At 38.0% G+C, this 26,252-nt stretch overlaps 1 protein-coding gene across 1 annotated transcript; it reads left to right on the top strand.

The window, feature by feature from the left end:
* The first annotated feature begins 665 nt into the window (after window positions 1-665).
* LOC134618910 (taste receptor type 1 member 1-like) lies at window positions 666-13,171 on the top strand. Its single transcript, XM_063464530.1, has 6 exons — window positions 666-847; window positions 1,107-1,404; window positions 1,637-2,365; window positions 4,182-4,388; window positions 11,160-11,280; window positions 12,243-13,171. The coding sequence occupies exons 1-6, from the start codon at window positions 666-668 to the stop codon at window positions 13,169-13,171; spliced, it is 2,466 nt and encodes an 821-aa protein (XP_063320600.1).
* The last annotated feature ends 13,081 nt before the right edge of the window (window positions 13,172-26,252 follow it).

Here is a 26,252-nt window from a genome sequence, read left to right on the forward strand (position 1 = left end):
ATTTTGGGGGAAAGCAAAGATAGTGAGTTCAATGCATTTTTATATATTTGTTTGTATATCGTTGTCTGAATGTCATCCATACCTTATTCCTGTCCCACAAGGTTATGTCTTTAATTTTGACTTCTAAAAATATATTAAATACAATAACTAATTTTTCCAAGCTTGACTGATAAACTTCCATTGCAGCAGTTAATTTTCTTTAAAGAGTTGTCTTAAAATGATTTTGAAGCTAGTTTAACCTCAAGTGTTGCAGTTCTGAGTAATGCTGTTTTTATGTGTTTCAAGCCCTGCTAACATTTGTTTATGCAAAGGTAGCATCCTCCTATATACTAAAGTAGAAAGAGAAAACAGTTTTCCTGACAGCATGCAAGAGAATGAATTTGCTTGATATCTTTTCATTTATCAGACACATGACTGACATTTGAAAATGTAATGTTTGCTTCCCCTAGTGTCATCAGATTAATAAGACAAAAGGGCCATTCACCTGCTGCATTTGCTGAGACCATTTTTGCATACTGATTTGTTAATTCTGGAACCACAGGCATTCAGCATACGTCCTCCATGAAAATGATCACAGAGGCTCAACCATTTCCAGTCTATCCTAACTTCAGGTATAGTCAAATTCTGTTATAGTTCACAGTAGACTGGCAAATAGTTCTTTAAGAATGAAACACATTCTTGCTTATCTGTGTATGCTTGAGTGCTTTCTACATGCCTTTGATCAATGCACTGTCCCAGAATCTGAGTTTCAACGAGAAGGAGATTATTTAATAGGCGGACTTTTTAATATTCATCATGTCAATAGCTCTGTTCATCAATACAGACCAGAAGCCATTGACTGCTCCAGGTAAGTTAAACTGGATACCTTTTGTGATAAAAAATAAATAAATAAAACACACATATAAAATGGCTATTATTTAATACTCTAAGGTTTAACTTTAGTCCAATAGCTGGATTTGGAATATTTCCCTTAATTCTGTGAAAATGCTGGATTATCAACATTGCTCATGTATTTAAACTGTTAATACATCTTCAGAATTGCAAATATTTACTGTGTATAAACAGCAGTAAAATTGAATTTATTACTGTCCTTCATCTTCCCACAGTACACCATTAATTCTGTCCAGTTATCGGAGGTTTCAGTTGATGAGATTTTCTGTAGAAGAAATCAACAATTCTACCAAACTACTGCCAAATGTGTCACTTGGCTATGAAATATTTGACCACTGCACAGATACTATGAGTTTCCCAGGACCTTTCAACCTAATCTCTGTTAATGGTTTAATCCAACCTCTGGAAGAACCACACAGGAATTTGTCCAAAGTGATAGCAGTGGTCGGGACTTACACAAGCCCTCAGACACAAGCTGTAGCCCCACTGTTCATGATGGATCTCATTCCAATGGTAAACCTATGAACTCTTATTTACTTTCACATTTTGCAATACAAATGCATAGTAAGAAAAATATTTCATATCTATTTCTTTAATTAAAAAAAAAGGTTCCAGGTCAAAATAGTAAAATGAATTGTTATAGTTAGTTAGTTAGTTTTAAAAATCATGGTAGCTGTCAGCAATATAGATTAATGTGTTATTGTGACAAGCTATGGTGACATTTTTTCTGTCACTCTTTTAACAGGTCAGTTATGGAGCTGCCAGTTCAATCTTTTCAAGAAAACAGAATTATCCCTCTTTCATGAGAACAGTGCATCCCAATAAAGATGTAATTGAAGTCATTTTTAGCATTTTGACAGAATTCAACTGGAAATGGGTTGCTTTACTTTATGTTGATGATGATTATGGCCTAGATGGTCTACAATTATTTCTAAAGAAAATCAAGGACACTGACATCTGCCTGGCTTATAACAAAGCCCTTGATCAATACTCAGATTACAAAGCAATATTCAAACAGATCAATGCACAAAATGTAAATGTCATTATTGTGCTTGCATCTGAATGGACAGTTGAAGAACTCATGAAGTCAGTGAAACAAATAAATGTTAGAAACAAGGTGTGGATAGCAACTGATACATGGTCCCTAAACAAAAAGATAAGAGACCAGATGCAAGGAATCAAAAATATTGGAACTGTACTTGGTGTTGCTGAGCCAAACATGACAATACCTGGTTTCAGTGAGTTTATTTATTCTTTCAAAGCTCAGACTCACTGTGAAAATGCAAAACAACAGAAGCTTTGTAATCAGATTTGCAACTGCAGCAGCCTGACTGCTGAGGAAATCATTGATGCAGATCCATCGTTCTCTTTTCCTGTTTATTCTGCCGTGTATTCCATTGCTCATGCCTTACACAATGTCTTACAATGTGGAGCTGACGGATGTAAAGAAAATATTACAGTCTACCCCCATATGGTAAGTACTACACAAAATGTGATAATTCAGTAAGTGTATTGCCACCTCTGTAAAAGCTATTAGAAAGGTAAATGGACTGGTTTATCAGTGATGGGAATAACGGTGTTACAAGTAACGGCGTTACTAACGGCGTTGCTTTTTTCAGTAACGAGTAATCTAACTAATTACTATTCCCATCGTTACAACGCCGTTACAGTTACTAACAAGGAAACGTGGTCCGTTACTATTTTTCAACAAACAGACGGTTGAAGCTGTGTTCAGCTTACCGCATCTTATATCAGTTGCACGGAAGTAGCTGACTACGTAAGTAATCTGGACGCTACAGCTTTAAGCAGCTGCGCCCTCCCATGGGCGGCAATCACTTTCTGCCCGGTGATCACTTTTTGGCACAACACCTGGAGCTCGGGGGGCAAAACAATCGCATGAGTGCTGCTGTTTGACTGAGGAAGAATAAAGTAGTCGTGGTAAGCCAATCACATGACCACTTAAAGACAAAGCAACAAGGTGATATATACCAGTTTTAAATTGTGTTGATGGGCCACGTAAAACCAGGGTCATGATAAACAATATATACGCGGCGTTTTTTCCTCAATAGTTTCGCCACGTTAGCGCTAGCAAGCACTCTCTGCTTATGAGCAAAAAAAACAAACAAAAAAAAACAGGGGAAGTTTTAGGAGTGACGGAGAGAGAGAGAGAGCGAGTTTTGAGATGTGAGAGATTTGTGACGTTTAGCATGTTTGGAGTGTGTAGTTAATGTGTTGTCTTGTGTAGTTAGTGTGTAGTGTTGTGGATAATTTTGTGTTGTGTGTCAGAACAATGAGGCGACTGCTGTCTCCAGGTAGAAACAGGAGGGAAAACCTGCTGCTCTCAGACCTGCAGGTATCAGGCTGTGATGTTCTCCTTTATAGTGGATAGAAATTATTTTTTTGGAGTGGCACAAATAATTTGTGTGGCATCGTATTGAAGAACAGCTGATTGTTCTGTAAAAATGGTTATTTAAAAAATCAAGGTAAAAGGTAAATGGATGCAAATAACTTTGTTTGCAAAACTTGTGCATAGGATTTTAAAATTGACAATTTATATTTGCATTTAAAGTTATGAAATATGATTCATTAAAGATGTTTGTGGTTGTTACAGTAAAAATATAACTTTTTTTTTACTCTGATTTTATGGTTTTTTGTCTGATTTTAGATCAATTGTGTTAATACAGTATGTCAACATGAAAACATAACTGTAAATTCAGACACATGAGGTTGTGCTGAAAAGAATGATACCAAACAAGGCAAAGGAAATAGTTTTTAAAGGTAAAATGTGGAGGGAAAATCAAAAGTAGTAAAAAATGGCCAATTATACCCTGGACCCCAGAGGGTTAAACTTTTTTTTTTTTTTTTAAAGTAACGCAATAGTTACTTTTCAAGTAATTAATTACTTTTAGAATATTGTAACTCAGTTACTAACTCGGTTACTTTTTTGAAGAAGTAACTAGTAACTATAATTGAATTACTTTTTCAAAGTAACTTGCCCAACACTGGTTCTTATATAGCACTTTTCCACCGTACTTGAGAAACCACACATTTCATTCATGCAAGCACTTTTTTTTCTACATCTACATGCATTTTATCTAACATTCACACTAAGATGGACACAACAGGAACAAGTTGGGTTTCATTGTCTTACCAAAAGATACTTTAGCATGTAGAGTGGATCAACCAGGGATCATACTAACAGCCTTACAATTAGTAGATGACCTGCTCTACATTTTGTAACATATCAAGTATAAAAACATAATAATATAATCTTTGTGTTTCTCTCTCAGGTTCTGACAGAGCTAAGGAAGTTAAATTTTCCTCTTTTAAACCAAACTGTTCAGTCTGATGAGAATGGTGACCCCATGTTTGGATCATATGCAATAGTTTTTTGGGACCTTGATGGCAATGTACATGAGGTTGGCTATTATAATTTTCACAGATCATTTAATTTCTCCATCAACAGTGACAAAATTAAGTGGCACACAACTGGACAAGTAAGTTTACAAAGTACATCAAAAATACCTGTTTCTTTTTCTAACTTTGCTCGGTTTTTCACTATTGGGAATTGCCTTGGTGTGGCCAGCTTCAGAAGCTCCATTGACACCTTGTCAAGTTATGTTCAGGGCTCTGTCCCCTCAATCTAACCCCTCCTAACTCATTCTTGCTTTCTTCCCGGGAGGTACTACATTCAGCTCCTTTAGCGGGACCAGGCTAGCTTGGTTACCTGCTTAACAGTTCTCTGGTGTCCCATAGAGAAGTACATCACCAAACACATTTTTCCAGTCCCAGTCTGGATTGTTCGGAGTAAGTCCTTTGAAAGAAGTGTGCTTATAGTTACACACTGTGGAACCGCGATTGCGTCGAGATGAGTTGTTCCATTGATTTTTAAGTTTTAGTTAGCGAGTAAGCCAACTTTTGTGTAACTCGGGCTAATGCATTACTGCGAGTCTTTTTGTCAGTGTCCTGCTAGAATTTGCAATTAGTTAGTAGGCTACAGAGGGTATTACTGTCACACTAACATTAACTTGTTAGTTGATCCTAGGGTTCAGCTAGCATTAGTCTGGTAGCTTAATTGGTTAACATTAGATTGTTAGCTGAATTGCCTTTTGTGTCATAGTAAGCTGACTCCCATGGCGACTAGCTCAGATATAACCCCCACTGCTAGGACTAGCTACGAATGGGCTAACATGTTATTACGAGCCTGGTGTAGCTTAGTCTCACCCCTTTCCGTTAACCATGCCTATGGCTCCTAACCCCTTGGTCAGAACCAAAGCCCAAAGACGCTGCATCCCACCCATGCCTGCATCACGCTGTGCCACCAATTCGGGCACGGACAATCATCTGATGGCCATCGTTTTTATGGGCACTAAACATGCTCAGGCTTCTCAGCCACTACTGCTACGAGTGATATCCATTGTATGCAAGCCACTGGGAGCTGGATGGACATCATGGAGAAAGAGTCCACGCTCATACCCCTATTGTTCAAGGGCCTCCTCGATCAAACATGGGTGAGCTGTGTGTCAAGGATACGGAGGGTAATGCCAGCTCTGACCTCCTCAACCTAGAGGACATAGAGGAGGAGGACAACTACCCCACCTTATCTGCCCAGCAGTCTAGGCCACCAAGTGCCAAAGGGCCAAAGATTCACCACCAATAGACAGCAACATGTATGAGGTCTGCATACAGGTTGCTGCCAAGCTAGGTATCCCATGGCCAGCAGCCCAGGATGCTGAAGGGGCAGAACATGATCTGTATGAATGTAAGAGGCTCCCACCAACCTTAACACCAGGTAAGCAACTTCTGCTAGCAGTCCCTGCTCATGTGAAAGAAATGAGCCACTACTGGTCAAGACCTTTGAGAAGCAAGTCACCGACCAAGGGCTACTCTAAGCTGGACATGCAAAGGATGAGTGAGCTGGGGCTCACTGAACCCTCAGTGGTGGAGCCTTCAGTAGCTTATCACCTTCACCCTAACCACAGGGCAATCTCAGCTTCTTCTACACTGTAAAATCTAATTAGTTCCCAGAACTCAAAAAAATTGAGGAAACTCATTGCCTCAAAAAAATTGAGTAAAGCTTAGCTAAAAATGACTAAGTTAGGACAACTTATTTATTTTGAGTACTCTGTACAAGCTCATTTGTTCCCAGAACTCAAAAAAATTGGATCAAGTTTACGTAAGATGACCAAGTTAGGGTAACTTACTCATTTTGAGTACACTGTACAGCCGTGTTAGTTCCCAGAACTCAAAAAAATTGAGGAAACTCGTTGCCTCAAAAAAACTAAGTAAAGCTTACTTAAGATGACTGTTAAGACAACTTATACATTGCAAGTCTGCAGTATTAAGTAGAGATGGACCGATCCGATATTAAGTATCGGTATCGGTCCGATACTGACCTAAATTACTGGATCGGATATCGGCGAGAAATTAAAAAATGTAATCCGATCCATTAAATATCAAAAAAGCATCTCACAAAACTTGCGACACGACGTAACTCGGCTTGTAACCGTAGCACTTCGAAGCAGTGTGCTCACGTGATAGAGCGGCTGTGTTTATTTGTAGCCTCGCTAGCAATCCAGCATTTCATCTCCGAGGAAGTTATCCCAGAGAGAAGTAAAGCAAGTGTGTAAGTTCATCTCTGAATGTTTGTAAAGCGTACCTACGTTAAGCTTAACAACCGATATATGGAGCCTCTTCTCTCTCTCTCCCTCTCTTGCTGCTACTTCAATCGTGAAACTGCTTAATGATCAGCTGATCGGCTTTTCTGTCGCGAGTCCGTCTCTCTTCTTTGTTTTTGGCCCACTTTGCACCAGAAAGAGGAAACCAGCGGCTGAACAACAGCAGCACGTTTAACCTTGATAAGCTGTTGTTAGAATTTATTTAATATTACTTTCTACACCAGGATCCTTTTCTACGTAGCTGACGGCTGGTAACTGTGCAGGGGCGGATCTAGCAAAGTTTAGCCAGGGGGGCCGATAGGGCATTAACAGGGAAAAGGGGGCACAAAGACATACTTATCTTTCTTATTCTCATTTAAAATGTCTAGCTTTTAATAAATAATTATCTGAATCTTACACCCAAAGTTTTAATCTGATGTAAAATGTATAGAAGTCCATTACTGTATATAGTAACTGTTAAGTCTAATATACCCTAGTAAGCTATAGTACTTTTTCCTTTGGGAAAGTACCATCTGTGCAGTCTGCAATTCTGTAGAAGAAAGATGTTGAATATATTTAATTATTCTTGAAAAATAATTTATTTCTGTGCATTTTTTTCACACTGCATCAAATTAAAGTTTATTACGTCGATTAAGCATCATGAGGTGGAGGGTGGGGGGTGGTTCCCTTTTTTTTTTTTTTGCTGGGAGTTTGCAACCCTATTAGTTAGGTTGCTTAATATTTCTGCTAAGTACTCTTTAAAATACCAGAATAGGGAGGATGGAGTAGGTTTAAGTTTATTAGATTGATCAGTATTGCTGAACTATGAAATATTTTGGGTGCAGTGTATTTTTTACATACAGGTATAACAGAATAGCTTTAGTGTTGTTGTTTATTTAAACTTGAGTATGAACTTATACAAAATGCAGCAAGATATTAAAAAAAAACAGTTTTATTGATTAAAAAACACACTATATCGGATTAATATCGGTATCGGCAGATATCCAAATTTATGATATCGGTATCGGTATCGGACATAAAAAAGTGGTATCGTGCCATCTCTAGTATTAAGAATAACTTGATATTTCTGACTGTACAATACTAATTGTTTACCTACTGACAAACATTTCAAGTTCAACTAAATGAAAAAACAATTTGTGGTAACCTGATTATGACTAAAAATAATTAACAACACTTTTTGTAATGATGATAAAATGAGCCCAACTTTTATTTTCAAACACAACAAAGTATAACAGCCAACATACTGGACACAGTTCTGCTGAACAACAAACAATTATATTGCCATCACTGTTATAATCTTACAATGAAACAAAGTCTCAGATGTAATTATTCTGAAAATAAGTTTAGGTCTACCACAAGTTTGTTTTGTACTTACATTACTTATATAATCAAAATAAAATATTTGTTGTTCTGTCACAAGTGCAGTCTCTAATTTAAACAACACATTTGTTTTTCATTCCAACACATGAGCTGGAATGTTGTATTATTTTAAGGATGGCTTGTTCCCAGTCCAGGTATTACTGCCTGAATGACTGTCATGGATCGAGGTGATCCAAATGTAGGTGCAGAAGAAAGTCTTTAACTTCCCTTAAGTACAGTGGCAGTGGATGTGGGTTGGAGATGCAATGAGCTTGAACCTGCAGGCGACCATCTTCACTGACCACACCATCTGTGACGGAGGACTCATCTCTCCTGTTGTCCTGCAAGCAAACAATCATATTTTTTGGAACATGAACTTGATTGCTTTCTTAAAACATTTTTTTATGCATTTGGTATAAAACAGACTCCAATTTAGACAATCTCAGGCTCCCTCCCCACCGGAGAGGTGACATTCAATGTCCCAATTGTCAGTCTGGATAGCCCTGACCACCACACAACACACAATAATGTCATGAAAACATCATTTTAAAAAGGGCTGTGCAAACATGGCCAATAACTTTCATTCTAATGATGTGCAAAATGATTTGGGCACAAAACAAATTTTGCTGTTAGAAAACTTGCAGACTTCACTATATACAGTGTAGACCCTCTAAACTAAGTTTGGGGGATGTGATCTTTCAAGAAATGCAGACCAAACTGTTGTTGTTTGTTTACTTACACAGCATGTCTTGTAGAATTAACTGGAGTCACAGCAACAGCATAGTGCAGTCATATCTCAAGTCTAATAACAGAAGACAGGAAAAGATCAGTAAAGAAGCAACTTCCCCAAACCAAAGCACAAATAAAACAATAAGTAAAACAGGCCGATCTAAAGTATGATTAAAGTTCAGCCTGATTAATATAAATGTCACTGACAGTTGCTAATATATTGGAAAACCAAAATACTTACCACTGAGTTGATGTCTTTCTGTCCAACAGCAGTGTGCTGGTCCCGAGCCTCAAAGACAGTAAGAAGCAAGCAGAGGGAGAAAAAACAGAACATTTTTCAGAAACTGATTTGATCCTTAATGGCTGTGCAATCATTGTAACATAGAGTTTGCTTAAAGGCTAGATTTGACATTAGTAGATGCCACAGATGTTCAAAAGCTGCCACAAAGCATGAACAACAAATGGACGTCTCCGAAAACGTCGCAGCATTTTTGCAAATATGTGATGTCTTGATAAATCGAGCAGATATTTGAACTTTACACAGCTACAATCTCGCCTGAAAATATCTTAAAAGTTTATTTTGTGACCCGGAAAAAGTAATACGTTTTTTAGCCGCGCTCCTCCGCCATCAAGTACGCACAGGCTCCGACAACCGTGGCCGACAAATGCGATCCTCCTTTTCCCCAGACTACCCTTTCTGGGTTACAAAATAACCTTTTAAGATATTTTCAGGCGAGAATGTAGCTGTGTAATGTTCAAATATCTACTTAATTTATCAAAATATCACATATTTGCAGAAGTGCTTCCACGTTTTCGGAGAGCTCTGTTATCCACCAGCGCGATAGCTGACCGGGAGGTCAAGGCTTGATAGAGTCAGCTAGCACAGCTAACTCCTGGCGTATTGTTTTCAACCCCCCTGCAGTCTTTTACTACTCAGGTTAAACATGATATATATAGTTAGTTAGTTAGTTAGTCATGGCTATGGATTGAAAATATCCCCCATACCCCACCCCTAACAGCTGCACCTCCCGAAGAATTTTGTCTGGGCTCTTATCTCACTTTTTTATTTCAAACAATCAACAGAAAATTTCACAGACATAGTTTTATGTAAGGTTTTTAAAGCTGTGATTGTTAATTTTTAAGTAACATGAGCCCAGCGGCAGCAGCAACGCTAGGCTAACACTAACTAGCTAGCAAGATTAGAAACCTGGTGCTAAACTAAGAGAAGCCACAAAATCAGTTTGAATAAGAGTAAACATTTACTCACCAAGTCAGTAAAGATCCACAGCAATGACAACAGTAATATCTCCAGGTTTGCTCAATATATTCCATAACAAATGCTGGCGCCATGAACATGCGGACTGATCCGGGAGGGAGGAGGACGGTAGTCACGTGGCATTTTCAAAACACATCTTTCATCCTTCCGCACTGAGAAGCAAAACTTCCAGCTTACTTAGTTTTTCTAAGTTAAGACAACTCAAATAAATTGAGTTTATCAGCGTTTTTGCATAAAAAGTACTGGTAACTTATTTAAATCGAGTTCTGATAACAAATTGATAAAAATTGAGTTCAGCCTATTTAATATTTTTAATTAAACACAATATTACATTTTACAGTGTAGGATATCTCTGCCTAGTAAGACAGATCGCCTCACTGCCTCTATTTATCAAAGGATGTACAAGTATGCAGCACAGTCAGTATGCTCTCTTAGTCACACTGCTATCAGGCAGAAATTCTAGAAGACATGGACCATCAGCTGGACTCAGGCTCTTCAAATTGCCCTTTGAGATGAAATTTGGGTGGTGAATGATCTCGTCCTTCACCCTCTAGGGGAGCAGTGCAAGGTTGTGGGCATGTAAATAACCTTGCAGTCTCAAGTGACAGAGCCTTATGACTAAACCTGTCAAGTTTGGGTGATGCTCAGAAGGCTGAAGTCATGGACATAGCCTGTGATCCAACCAAGGGTCTCTTTGGCCCAGCCTTGGAGAAAATAAGAGAGACAAGGACTCATAGAAAGCAAGAGGGAGACGCTTTCGATCTCTGCCTACCCCAGCAACTCCAGGTTGGTGGTAAATCATCTCACTGACCTCAGCTTTAAAATCAACCTGGAAAAGAGCTGCTTGGAACCCGCATAGTGTATGGAGTATCTGGGGCCTGACTGCTCTATCTCAGGAAATCTGCTTAGAATGACGTCTGCAGTTGGTCACACCAAAGCAAGATTCTATAGTGAAACACCTGACTCTGTTATCAAAGAACCAGGGATTACATTGAGTAACCCAATGTTTTTGTTTCCACACTTCTCAATGGAAGTGTGTAGCTAGTTGTGAATATTAATCAGGTTATTTGAGGCGCTGTCTTGCTATAATATGCAAATTCAAGTAGATTTTACAAAACATGGTCAAATTGTAAACATTGAATTCATTCATTACAGTGCTTCCCTATTTGTTTACCTCTGTCCTTCACAGTATTCTCTCTGCTGTCCTTACATTTGATTTTATGCAGGTGCCTACTTCAGTGTGTTCTAAAGAATGTGATGTAGGGTACAAGAAAACACAAGATGGAATCCACAAATGTTGCTTCAATTGCACAATCTGTCCAAATGGGACCTATATCAACATCACAGGTAAATAATTTTTATGTGAGGGGAAGAAAGAGTAAAAGCCCCAGTCAGTCTTAACTTAATATATTCAGGCAGTAAGGCATTTTAAAGGCTAAAATGGTATAATATTTACATTGACTTGATACTAAAGGCTCCTGATTAAATACTTGGAAGTGCTGATTAAAGTGGTCAGTATTATGCTCATACACAACCCTTATCTTTACCTTTACATTTATCTTTATTTTTTGTTGGACTATACTCGAATAGCTTTGCATGATTCAGTGTTCAAATGTAAAACCTCTCACTTCATTCACTATCTGACGCCACTCTTCTATTAAACCAGCTTTGTTATTGGAGCCATTTGCCTGGTTTCCACAAAAAGAATTCAAAGTATCTTCTGCTTGCCATCGAGGAGGTTATGAAAACAAACAATAAAGTGCCAAAAAAGCACAATTTATTTTTCTTGTTAGAAATGTCAATTTCACTGTTCCATCATACAAGTTCACTGTTGACTCTGATAGAATCTAAATCTGAATGTAAAAGTGGGCACACTTATGCTGCCCTCTTGGCCAGGTCTCTCTTGCAAAAGAGACTTGCACCTGAATGAGACTTTTACTTGGATAAATAAACTATAACAAAAACAAATATCAGCAGCAACAAATATCTAGGAACTCTTATGCTCAGTGCCTCTTTATTATGGGAAGTAGTAGTGAATTAAATTTTTTTCAAATCCAGGATCTGAAAATAATTAGTTTGATTAGAAAATGTCTGTCTATGTTCCTGTAAATATGTGTACATGAGAGAAATAGACTAAATTCCCAAATGAAGAGGAGAACTATAGTGATCTGGAATTATAAAAGGTAACATGAGAAGTAATGTTAATGTTATTCTGGTGATTACTGTATACAATGAAATCAGCCTACTTCATAGCAAATATTTTTTAACATCAGTCTAATAACCTTTTGTCCTTTTGTTACATAAAACAGAAGATGCTTATAACTGCAGCAAATGTAAAGACACAGAATGGTCAGAAGAAGGAAGTACATCATGTAATCAGTGGATGAAGGAGTATACACCATTTACAGACATTTGGGCTATAGTGATCATGGTCGGTGCCTTTATCTTGGTGTTCATCTCACTGGCCTTGTCTGTTCTCTTTGCCCTGAACTACAACACACCTGTTGTCAAATCTGCTGGAGGATCAATGTGCTTCCTAATTTTAGGTTGTCTCAGTCTGTCTAGTCTTAGTGTATTTTTTTATTTTGGTGAACCAACAGTTGCTTTCTGTATCTTAAGATATTTACCATTTCTCTTATTCTTCACTGTTTGTTTAGCTTGTTTTGTTGTGCGTTCTTTTCAAATTGTTTGTATTTTCAAAATAGCAGCCCAGATACCCAAACTCCACAGCTGGTGGATGAAATATCACGGACAGTGGCTGTTCATCACTGTGGCATTTGTGACACAGGCAATCTTCCTTCTTATTAACTATACGTATGCAACCCCAGGTTCTAACAAGGAAATGTTTAGGAAAGTCCCAAAAATCATACTTGATTGTGATATTGATTTTAAAGCAGCATCTATTTCTCTGGTTTTACCTTTATCATTGTGTGCTCTTTGCTTTGTTTTTTCCTACATGGGAAAAGACCTCCCAAAAAATTACAACGAAGCCAAAGCAATAACCTTTTGCCTCCTCCTGCTGATCCTCACCTGGATCATCTTTGCCACGGGAAACATCCTTTATCAGGGCAAGTACATCCAGCCGCTGCAGAGTCTGGCAGTACTCTCCAGTCTCTACTCCTTTCTGGTGTGGTATTTCTTTCCTAAATGTTATATTATAATTTTTCAACCTCGAAAAAACACTCAGCGTTACTTTCAAAATCTTATTCAGAGTTATACCAAAACCATTAGCCAATAGGTAGACAACAGGCTGTAGTGATGTGCTTCATATTTTAGGCTTAATGTATATCTTTTGTAAAGTGATAATACATTTTGTTTTTTTGTTACGTTTTGGGGGTTTATTTTTTCTTAAATCTTTTGACTTAACCTTGTGATGTTTTTATTGTTTTATTGAGGAATAGATTTTCAGGTAATGTACTTACCCAGTTTAACAGAAATATTTTTAGATATATACGTGTGACCTCAAAGTTATAGAAGAGTTATATGTTTAGAAGCAGTTGCTTTCTATTTTGTACTCAAGTTACTAAATAAGAATATTTTTGACATTAAACTTATACTTCCGTTAATTTTACTGCAGACTATGTTTTTAAATATACAATGACTTTGAAATCTATGAGACTATATATTAACCAACAGTCTAGTGAGATTCTGTGATATGTTTAATTTTATTGTTTTAAAGCATTTACTAATTTTACCATTTGAATGTTGTACGGTTTGATAACAGTACATTTCATTCAGTGAAACAAATTGTGTGGTGTGTTTTGTTTTTTTCTGCTCAGCTGTTTGGTTAATCTTGTCTTATAACAGAAATCTGCCCACATGAGTGCAGTTTAGGTTCTTTATACAATATATGTTTCTAGTAAATACTTGATACAGATAACATTTTCATTTCTCTTCTAACTGAACTGAAAGATAACCCATAAGGACATAAAAATACTCAAACAAAAGACACAAAAGGAACAAACATAATTTCATATTTAAATACAATGCGATATCGTGAGAAATATGGTGACACTTCAGGTTATGTCTGGTCACTTTTCATTGTCATTTACAGTGTTGTGTATCTAAATGGTATTTCCAATGTCCTGTTTGGCCAAAGTTTAGGTCATGCAAACTTATCTGTAGCAGGATGTATCGTTTAAACATAACCCAGAGACACATCCCTGAATTAATAATATAAACTGTGTACATGTATTTGCTTGTATCCCTATGTTGCTTTCCAGCTAAATCTTTGCTATCATACATATGTGTTCCCTATAGGAAAACTTAAATGGCAAAAGAATCAACACATTAGACCGTTGAAAAGTTCATAAGCATGTGTTCCAGGTTAACAGCTCTGCAGGAATCACAGAGTAACTCACAAACTCATACTATCTCAATATGTTGACTAACAAAAAAAAAAAGAAAGAAAAAAGAAACGGCTGAGATGTTAGATAAATTACATATATATGATACACTATGATAATAGTAATGATAATAGATATGATGTGTAATTATCATCCTCTAACAGAAAGGATATTTTTGCTACATTCTTGACTTTTGGCCAAATAAAATTTGTAACATATTTACATGTAAACTAATAAGTATTGTTAAAGAGAATGCTATAATTAAATTCGTTTATATGTTTAATCTAGCCTGTTTGCTGACAGGCTTGATTAAACATAACAAGCTTTTTCAGTGATTCTTGGGTTAACTTTTATCTTTGAGGCATTATGGCAGCAGGTTTCTACTTAAGCTACTTTTTAAAAAATCTTTATACAGCCACGCATCACTAAGCTCACTAAGCTGGAGATAAATAGTTTTAACTTGCACATACAAGCAGTGCATTGCTTCTTGTAAGTAGAGTGTAATCTAATAAGATGTCACATCAGTGGAAAATGGTAACTATGAAGCATTTTCTTGCTTCTCTGTATCTGCTGGGAACATTTTTACATACTTTGACTAAATGCAACATGTCAGCCACAGACTTCGATCTGGATGGAGATTACGTGATTAGCAACCTTTCTAATATTCATTATGAAAGTGGCGGTCTATATTAAAAAACAAAACAAAACAAAAACCCTCTTAAACCTTGTGTTCTCCCTAGTAGTAGTAAATGCATAAAAATTAGTGCATAAAAAAGTATTTTATGAAAACACTGGATAAAAAATGCTTCCCTAAAAAAGACTAAAGTTACAGTTCAGTATTCAATATTACATACAATAAACTACATACAAAGTGTCTTTGAATGGCATAGATGCAGAAATGTCTGCATATACCACAGAGCCATGGCTCAGTGTCTGATTATCTAAATGAGTCTCACAGACCTGAATGTATACTTGAAGCCATTTATAATTCTTTAACTTGTTTGATCTGCTCACCACAAACAAGCACAAGCATAAATTTTCGACCTTTAACTGTATTTTCATAAGTTTTACAGCTTTTCAAACCGATTAAAAACCTCCCTTATGGCCATTCATACTACATAAAATAATTAAGCAATAAAGTATTAAATGATGAAAAAAAACACAAACAACAACAACAACAACAAAACAGAAACAAAACAAAACTGGACAGTCTGGGAAATGAGCTAATGAGCTGAAGTCCAAAGAGTCATGCTGCCAGATTTCTTCGTTTGTCACAGCAGCTTTTTCTTTATCACGTAGAAAAAATGTTAAGGATGTAACTTCTTTACACTGACAGAAAAGGGAGTTTCACTGGTCCGGCTCACTTAAGATCAAAGTGGGCTGTATGTGGCCGACCGTGTAAAATTAGTTTGACACCTTGGGCTAAAGGGAAAAGTATCAGGCATTAAAACTGCTTAATCGTGGTGGTTGTTAACATTTTCTTGCTCTTCTGTGTTGACTAGCAATATTTCTTCATGATCATGAACTTTTATGATGACATGTCAATCAGTGGCGGATCTAGAGAAATTTTCTTAGGGTGGCATGAGGGTGGCAAAGAAATCAAATGGGGTGGCAAAATCAAAGCCTTTTTTTCCCCCCAAACACATATGCAGGTGGTTACATATGGTTAAAATTATTCAAATGCAGTAAGTATACACGTTTTTCATATAAATATAGTCTATAACTTAATTATTGTCTGTAGCCCACATAATTACACACTTTAGTTACATAAAACATGTGAGTTTTGATCTTATGTACTGTATAGCCTGTATAATAAATAAATATGTAGCCCAATAAGTATAAATTCCAGAAAACTACACAACATGGGGCGGTTCATTTACAAACACAAGTCTAACTTAAGTTTCACACTGTTTTTTGTTAGAAAACAATCACATTGTTACATTCTTAAATTACACAAAATGTCAGAAATCTGCATTGTCATGAACAAAAATTTAAACCTAATTTTTCATGATTTGTTGGATTAACCCTCTGAGGTCTGAAATACAACAGGCCATTTTTGATTCCTTTTGAGTTTACGTTTGTATTTCACCCTCAGATTGTTTCATTTTATTTTTTCCCCTTGCCTTGTTTGGTATCATTCTTTTCAGCTCAACTGAATTTAGTTGTTTTTTTTCACTGACATACTGCATTAGTATTACTGATCTGAAATCACACAAAGAACTTGTAAAATCTTAGTAGTATTTTTTACTGTAAAAACCCACAGACATGTTGAGTAAATATAAATTGTACATTTTGTAAACATATACAACTATTTGTCTAAAAATGCAGCCAATACACCTGCCGTTTTTTCATTTTGTACAACCATTTAAAAATATTACTAAAACTAAAATGAGAGAACAATCAGGTTTCGCAATAAGATGCCCCACAAATGATGTGTGCCAGTAAAAAAAAAAAAAGTTTGTACGCCAAAAGACAGAGGAGAACAGCACAGGGATAAACCTGCAGGCCTGACAGCAGGAGGTGTATCATTCCGCTGGTTTTCTACTTAGTGACAGTGTTTACATTGCAAATGTGCCTTAGTGACATTCATTAGTTACCTCACTGACACACAAAATAACGACTACACAACAGAACAACTACACAAGACAGCACAACACACTAACTATACACTCCACATAGGGTTGCCAACTCCCTGAAAAATAAATAAGGGACACCTCGTGGCCAGGGCCGGGCAACCCAGTTGTCTTCACCCTTCCCAGTGTGGTGAATTTTGTAGCTCTTTTATTGTGTGTGAAATTATTTTTTTAACCATTTGACTTGAATTTGATTTAAGTAGATGCATATTCTTTGTGATATGAACACATGGGAAACAAATGATCATTTAGCCATTTATCTTTAGCTCAAAATGACAACATTAACACAATAAAACAGGTCTCTTTCTTAAACAGAAGCCTGTCATGCTTAACTTTTGAGAATATAAGTAAATCTTTCTTTAAAAGAACTCTGTCCTGCTTAACTTAAAATTATATAAATTAATAGAAAACAATAGAAAGAAAAATATTCTTGTAACAGTGAGGCATTATTTCAGCTTTTCTAATGCTAATCAGCTGCTCCCGTTTGTAAACCCGCTTGTTCCCATGATTACGCATCATAACTCATCATCATTATTCATCTATGTATTACTTTTATGTATTAGTCATCTATTTGTTGTAATCATCTATCCTTGCAGTTGTTTATTACACAAAATAAATTATATTATCACACTTCTGGCCACATAGCGCTGATATTCACTGCACATGCCCATATTGACCTTAACCAGAGGGTTAAAAACAAACAAACCAGTGTTTACATACCATATCTGCTTCTGTCGTGGCCTGGTGGACAAAATATTGGTTAAGGGTTCCCCGAGCTTTCACGCCCCTCATGTTCTTCATGTGCCCACCATTGGAAGCATGCCTATAGAAAAAGTGCGCCGGCACACAGTGCAGTGCGCTTTATAGGTGTTATCGTGCACTTTTCCAGCCAGGTGTTTTCCTTTTCCCATTCCTCCCTGTACTTTTGCAGCCTTTTTTTCCTTTCTCGGAGGGGAACAAACATTGCTGGTCTAATGCTGGGCTTACACTGTGCGATTTTTGGCCCATTTTGAGACGATTTTTGAGTCGTGCGACCGATTTGGTGATCGGCCCGATTCTGGTCTTCATCGTGCGTCGTGCATCGTGTAGTATACGTGGGGTAACGAGAAGCAATAAGCACCTCACGACCAGCTCCCAATCATCAATCGCTGGTGAGGGTGTCACCGCAGCCGCTCACACTGCTCACGCGCAAACACGTAAACGTCGGTGAAAAAGACGGAGCAGCACAGCTGTGCAGCGTGTGATCTGGATACAAGTGATGGAGGCACAACTTGTAGAACTTTGGAAAGCTCATCCGAGCCTTTTCGATGTGGCCTCACAAAATTATCACGACCACAACAACCGTTAAAAATAGTTGGATTTACAATGCTGCTCAATCACAGCTGCCTGATCAATGTTTTTCATTAGCAATTTAGCAAAGTTGATGGTGGTGCTGTGCGTGTCTGTGTGAGTGAAAGACAGAGAGGGAGAGCGAGCGACAGATTTTCTGTTATAACCTGTGTCGGCGTTTGTTTCCCTGTTGGCCATGCTTCTTGTTGTGGTCATCTGTTGTCTTCCAGTATTTTCTCCGCAAGCGACCTTTCCTCGACCAATGAGATAAGCGGTAATCAGGGGCGATTCTAGGATCAGAGCTTTGGGGGTGCTGAGCACCCAGAGAGCTGCCCATCCAGACAAGGTAAACTTTACTCGTCACGATGAGACTTCTTCCCTGTCTCTGTCAGTCCCTGCATCCTTAAATGTCTCCAGTTGTCCCGAGTTCTCTCTGACTGTCTCCTTGGTGCATTTAAACCCCTGTTCCTCCCTGTCCTCATCGTCTGTTGTCTTCATCTCCATTATCAGTCATCATAATTTTACCATCTCTGTGCAAGTCTGCAAATTTCTTTATTAACCCTTTAAGACCTACCATAGAACCAAGTCCGCCAGAGCTTATATTATATTTTTACATGTTGTAATGCCATTTTTGGGAGCATTTCAAGTTGATATACATCAATACAACCATTATAGCCCAAATTTTAATAATATGTATGCATTAAGTGCATAGTAAGTACATAAATGGCAAAAAAGTGCAATAAACTACAAAAAATTTGAAAATCGTTTGTGTTTTTTAACATATATTTCTAGTTAGAGAAATTTAAGACAAAAAAGTTGCACAAACTAGTTTCCCACCACAGGAAATTTATTTTAAGTGTCTTCATAGTTTTATTTTTGAGATACACCAATTTACATATACTGCAGGAAAAACGAAAATAAATATTATAATGCAAATTTGCAAAAAAGCAGCATATGCATCAAAATAAAGTATTTCCAGCAGTGCAATATGAGTCCTAAGCATCCCAGAAACGACACAGAAAGTCATAAAGTCAAACATAACTTTTAAAAACACCAGTATAGGCTCATGAGGGCCTGGTGGTAAAAAAACCTACATTTCCGCAAAATGACGTCATTTCCGGTTTCGGGCAGGTCATGGCGGACATGCGAGAGTTCACGCTGATGGACGTAGGAAGTGTTACGAACAGCTGATCGGATCGGCGAAGCGTGTTTCTGGAATATTATGTTTTTGTTGCTACAAGCGCTTTTTATGCAGTTTTTGCAAAGCTATATGTGGAAGGAAACTGTGACCTAGGACAAGCTGATGGCATGAGATGTAAGTACAACTCCTCCGGTTTCATATGCAAAAAAAAATATCGCGCTAGCTTACGTGGTTGAAGTGCTACAGGGATTTAAAAATAGTTACGCAAAACGGAGCGTGTCCGCTCCGACCGGCTTTAAAGGGTTAAATCATAAGATTCTTAAATTCATCAAGTCTCTCTGTGCCTGGGTCATCGTCACAAAACATGACATCACTGTTTTGTACATTTTAACACAATTTAATCCCACATTTGTGAAAGAAAAGCAAAACACTTTTTTGAAAAGTCTGTAACAAAACCATCAAATCTGATAAAGGTTATTTAAATGCTGCAAAAGACTACTACTGCCAAAGAAGAATGGATTGGAATTTTTTTTAAAAAAAATACATATCCTAACCTTAATTACTGCGGGAGAATAATGAATGATGCTCACAGTGAGTAAAAAGTAAACTGAGTGCATTTTTTGGACAGAGATTCACTTTTAAAGTGTATGTATAATATAATACAGACACATAAAAATACACTCCAAAAATAGAAGAGTCCTTGAATTTACAAAATATTATTAAAACATTTTAAAAATTGAGACACCTTGGCCTATGGTACAATGTATACAATGTACGAAAAGATCTTTACTGCAGATTCTACTATGGCTCTGCAGATTTTTTCTTTTCTTTTAACCTATGTCGCCTCACCTTGAGGTTGGCAAATCTGTATCACATTTTGGTGGTCAGCTCTCTCAAGCATCTCTTTCTCAACTGACATCACAGCCAGGTGCTGGAGTCTGCTTTGACCCATGGTCCTTCTCAGCCAGGTATGGAGCTGACTTAAGACACTAAAAGACCTTTCACAGCTACAGCTGCTAACTGGGTTTGTTAGGGCAACCTGAATAACAGTTTTCAGTGTGGGGAAGATCTGATTATCCAGAAGATTGTACAATGTTAACATATCTGGAATGGCACCAGCCTCACTCTTGAGCTTCAAAAAGTTTTTGGCAACCGTGACTTCCTCTGACTGAAGTTCAATAAGGTAATGCAGTGCCAGGGCTGACAACCCAGTTTGTTTTGCAGATTCTGTATAGCAGCTTTAATATAGGGAGAACACAACTTCCAGATTATATGAGTAAAATTAGTTGCTTTTTTTTTTTCCTTTGCCAGTTTAACAGTTTCTGTTTTGCCTGTTAGTATTCCCTGTCTGTTTTCTTACCTGGTTCTTCCTGACCTTGTACTTTCTTCTCATGTTCTCCTCTTTCCTCTCTCCCTCTTTGGACTGACAATCATACACAAATAGATTATATTCAATTAGATTACAAAAATACTATTAAGATCACTAATAAAAAAGTCCTCTCTCAGTGTACTTTCAACCAAAAGGCAAATAACTAAACCACATGTACATCTAATAAAAGATATAAATATTGAAACACACAACACTTTTACCTGAATGTGGCTCCTTTTTTTGAAAAAACTTCCTCATATCCATTATGAACCTGGCTGTCTCTCTGTACACACACACACACACAACAGGAGCTATAAGGTTAATGGGCATCCAGTCAGTTAGCTAGTTAGTACCTTGGGTTCAATATCGGCACATGCACATATGAGAAAATAACCAGTTTCTCTCATTACGTTTCAAACAGGACAGTGGTAACAGCAGCAGGCTACGGACAATGTTAAGTTTTAGATTTTAAATAGGCTGTATACATTTCAATGGGAGCAACAGGACGGTCAAATATCGCTGATTTTACTACAGAGCAGGACGGATTGTAGGGTAGCAAACATAGTCGGGAAACACGTTTTCAACCCAGCAGGTTACCTGGATGTAATGTTTTTCAGCTAAAAAGAAACATGACCTGACTCCTACCTAACTATATAAAGAGTAACTGAAGGTTAAATGCAGCTAATATGTCCTGTTTTAAGCCAGGCGCTTCCACCTCCGCTCCGCTGCGTTTCAGCCACCATCTCTCTGGCAGCAACGGAGCTAGCTAGAGCCAGAGCAGGGAAGAGCCGAGCTGGAACAAACCATTTTGGGAGTAGGGGAGGGGGGGTTATCTATACTTTTGTTGTTAAAATGTTCCATCTCAATTACGTACTGTATGCTTTTTATATTTTTAGTAGTGTGTCACACAAACAGCAAATATTGCCAAAAAAAGTAAGAAATCTTTGGGGGTGCTTTGATTCGTTTCAGCACCCCCAAAAATGGGCTAAAATCGCCCCTGGCGGTAATCTGAATTGTCATACTTGAATTGTCATAAGTGTGCTGTCAGCTTATTGGTCACAAAGCAGGAGAGGGGCTGGGAATTATGTTTTCAAACAAAGCGTTAATTCCATTAACATTTATAGACTACTTTTGATTCTCACTGTAGCACGGGACAAAGTGCGTCCCTTTTCAGCTCAATACCGGACGTGTACTTTTGTTTCTAAATACGGGACGATTCCGTTTTTTAAGGGACGGTTGGCAACCCTAACTCCACACTAAACGTCACAAATCTCCCACATCTAAAAACTCTCTCTCTCTCACTCGCTCGCTCTCGCTACCGTCACTCCCAAAACTTTTCCCTCTTCCTAAACAACCAAATCCTACATATTGACTTTTTTTTTAAATTGGGCGACATGGTACATTTTTCCACCGAGAGGAAAGAGGTGGCTTTTTTTCCTTTCTTTACCGTTTTCGCGCTGTCCTTAGAAAACGCTTAAAACACACACACAAAAATGTGACAACAGTATTTAGAAAAAGGCGTGGCTTATATATATTATCATAACTGTTGATTTACTGGCCTGTAATTAAAATTTAAAAACTTTGAAGTCTGAACTTTCAATGTGGGCTGAAATAGACACTCAGCGTGGCTGCAGCTTGTTGCTATGTCAGCTTACATCAGTCATGTGATTTGGAGGTGCAGCGTGTCTGTGGACCACAGAGGGTTAATAACACTCACCTTCCTTCCATTTCCAGAGTGTAACAACCGACCACCTGTGTAAAATCCGAAATTCCCATGGTGTTGTTCAAAATGTGCTCTGCCACAATCATAAGCATCGCTTGCTACTGAAAACAAGAAAAAAGCCGGTCCTGCTATGGGCTGAACCATTTGTTAACGGTGGAGGGGGGGAACACTCTGCAATATATTCAATTTTAGCATTTATATTCACTGTTGACTGTAACTACGCTCAAACTGTTAATGATATCTTATTTTAATAAACAACACTGTCATATGCAAGACTGGGGTGGCACTTGGGGTGGCAATGGATCATTTTAGGGTGGCACTTGCCACCCCATGCCACCCTTCTAGATCCGTCCCTGATGTCAATGGCCATCTACTGCTCCATCTAAGTTTAATAAACTATAACAAATCACAGTTGATATTTCCACCTGGATGAAGAATTGTAAAATAATATTACTTCAATAGTTAAATAAATATCTTCTATACTAACCCCCAAAATATTTATTGTTAGCTAAAAATTACAAGTGATAGGAATAAAACACTATGAAAAGACGTCAGAACACATAAGACTGCTCAAAATGCCAAAAGTAAAAATAATTCTTTTGCAGAAAAATGTCCCTCATTAGTCTTTAATAATATGTATGTGTTTACAGTTGACTTCATTTTAAATACTCTGCATATTCCATTTAATTGCCATTATTATATTCTATAAATTATATGTTTTTAGTGGCTGTCCTGTGAGAAAAACTATTATTCATGAGCTCAGGAACACAGAACAAAGTCTATTAAAAATAGCTGAATTAAAAGGGTTGAGGAGTGTGTGACATGGTTATGTGTCAATATCTATGTGGGGGGGCGAAATAAGAATCAAAAATAAAGGTGGAGTGTTGTCAAAGCAGCTGATTAAACGTATTATATTCAGTCATCTCATAGATACTAATATCAAAGTGCTGCTGAGCATGCATCAGGTCAGCTTGCCTGTTGTATCAGACATGGACATCATCAGAGCTGCAATCCACTATGCATCACGATCAACATACCATGCTAATTTATGAATAACCAACTCGCAAAATAAAACAAAATAAAAACAAACCAACAACACGAAAACAGCAGACATTATGATACAGACTTATAATTTACACCGATGTTTTTTCCAAATTCTTTACGCGAAAAGTGAGCGCGAGAGCCTTCGGTGTGCCTGCTCGCTGCTGAAGTCAAAGTAAACTTTATTGTCATCTCCGCTACAGTCCAGTATATAGAGAGACGAGACGACGAAGCTCCAGTTACAGCAGTGCAAGTAAACAAACAATAAATATAAGAAGAGTAAGAAAATAAATATACACTTTAGGACTAGGGGTAAAGGGATCAATAACAATTTAAAATGTATATTTTATATTTTGTTGATTTAAAGCAGGGGTCTCAAACTCAAATGAGCCGCGGGCCACTTCTGGCACCGTCATCTCATTGGAGGGCCACTTTAGTGTCCAAGTAGTACAAAAAAACAAAAACACCCACTAACATTTCCTAAAATGTAGTGTTTTGTTTGTTTTATTTAATTCCAAATATTGTGTAACAAGACAAAATTGCAAACATGAACGCAATTTTTTTCTCACTCTCAACTATCTGAAGCCTTTCAGTTTCAGTTTCATTTGTCATATGCAAGTTAGCACAGGGTCAACATTGCAATGAAATGTATTTGACGAGCAGAAGACGGTCACTCAGCAGTATAGTACAGTATAGTACAGTATAGTACAGTAGTTTCATTGAACTAACAAATAAACAGCTCTTTCTGGCCAGACAAGTGGCAGCACTTTTGCTACAATTTTGTTTGTATTTAACAAAATAAAAATGCAGGCATAAGCCTACACATTAGTTTTCGACTGCAAGTGAAAATTGTTTTCTTTCCAAATAAATTTCTCACTGAACTAACATAGCCCTCAACACGTTTGCACTCTCTTGTTACCTCAGCCAGGTCCGCGGCTCCGAACCGTGGTAAGGAGACCTCCGGCTAATACTTTGGGTTCCATGTCGGGCTCGTAGCCGGGAACTAGCTTTACTCTCTGGGTCAACCTTGTTAGCGAGAGACAGAAAGAGGCTTTTGAAAGGCTGCTCCAGCAGAACTTTGTTTCGGAGGACAACACGAACACAGTGTACAGTCGAGTCTAAATAGCTTACTTAAAACTGGGCTCGTCAGGCACTCTTTTTGGCTGCAGTGGTTATTATTATATTTACATGCTTCCAGCTCCCGTTTCTGCTCGGTGGCACCTCGTACTTATCTCCTTTTTCTCCCTCCCTCACGCTCACACACACACAGCGGGAGGGGCGGTCCCACACGTTCTCCCTGCTGCAAGGACTACACCGCCCATGAGGCTACAGTCTTAAAGGGACATGCCTGTAACACTCTGCCGTCATATTAAATCATTTTTCGTATAACAGTTTTTAAAAAATATTTCTTCACATCAATATGCGGGCCGCAAGTAGAGGTGACGTGGGCCGCAAATGGCCCCCGGGCCGCGAGTTTGAGACCCCTGATTTAAAGTCTCACACACAACCTGTTTTTAAAGTTTTAAAAAAAGAGAAAAGAAGAGGAGTGTAGTGACTTCCACAGTCGCTAGAGGCTGGGGATGGAGCCTGCCTATTTGCCTGACGCGCTGTCAACTGTACGCAATAATGCGAGAGGTGGAATTGCTTGCTTGTTTATTAAAGTGCTTGAAAAGTTTACAGAGCAATGTGATCGGCTCGCGATTCAAACTCTTAAAACATCACAGGCTCTAATGCAACAAGGGGAAACTCGTTGTGCTGCGGTCAACAAAAACTACGGCTACCCAGCCCTCCTCTCTGTCAAAATCAAACCAGTGAAAGACAGACTGACAACGCCCTCTTAATGTCACCGCTAGCACCCACGTGACTCCCGTTACACATCACCATAGCAACCAAACAAATGAAAACCCAGTGATCATTAAAATTCAATACATTTAATTATGGCTCCTACAAGGAGAAACGAGCAAAAGATACAGGTAAGCAGATGTGTCATTGGATAATGGCAGGTCATGTATCCTAAAACATTAAGAATCAGAATACTTTCTTAATCCCTAAGGAAATTATGTGGGTTACAGTTCCTCCAAGAAGAAATGGTAAAAATAGTAACAGTAAGAGACTAAACTCCAAACAATATATACAATAATATAATATTAACTAGTCATTGTCAATTGTTGATTTGTCCTGTTCTCATTGTATGACGAATTATGATGTCTGTTTGGTAGCCGTTTGCATACTATGCATACTCTCTCTCTCTTCATATGTGTGTGTGCGTGTGTGCGTGTGTGTGTGTGTGTGTGTTGGGGGGGGGGGGGGGGGGGGGGGGGGGGGGCACCAGAGGGCCTGTTCGCCCGGGGCGCCAAACAGGCTAGGACCGCCACTGCATGTTGGCCAAGGTGGTTAGCAAGACGAAAGTCATCTGCTACGGAATAAATCACAAAGACTAGCTGTACTTCAATATAAAGCACACATTGCAACAGATCTTTGAGAAGCGAGAGCAGAATCTGCAGCAGCTTGTCTCACGCGCAGGGGTCCTATCAGTGTATCTACAATACGCATGTGCAAATCACCAGAAAAGCTGCTGGCCTCTTAGCTCCAGTCATTGCTAACGGGAGATGGGCACAACCACGTTATAAAGAGAGCTACAGTTTCCTGTAAGCATGAAATGGCTTTCAGTGACAATAGCTGACTGTTGCAAGAATTTTTGTTCATTTTATGCTCATACATAACTGATATATGTAGT

This window comes from Pelmatolapia mariae, linkage group LG20 (assembly GCF_036321145.2).
Source record: "Pelmatolapia mariae isolate MD_Pm_ZW linkage group LG20, Pm_UMD_F_2, whole genome shotgun sequence".
Lineage (NCBI taxonomy): Eukaryota > Metazoa > Chordata > Actinopteri > Cichliformes > Cichlidae > Pelmatolapia > Pelmatolapia mariae.

What these genes read in the sequence shown, in the direction of transcription:
- LOC134618910 (XM_063464530.1), top strand. Translation starts at nt 666, where the DNA reads ATGAAACACATTCTTGCTTATCTGTGTATGCTTGAGTGCTTTCTACAT. An exon ending in TGATGGATCTCATTCCAATG is followed by an intron (nt 1,405 to 1,636) that starts GTAAACCTATGA and finishes CTCTTTTAACAG; the next exon opens with GTCAGTTATGGAGCTGCCAG. An exon ending in AGTGGCACACAACTGGACAA is followed by an intron (nt 4,389 to 11,159) that starts GTAAGTTTACAA and finishes GATTTTATGCAG; the next exon opens with GTGCCTACTTCAGTGTGTTC.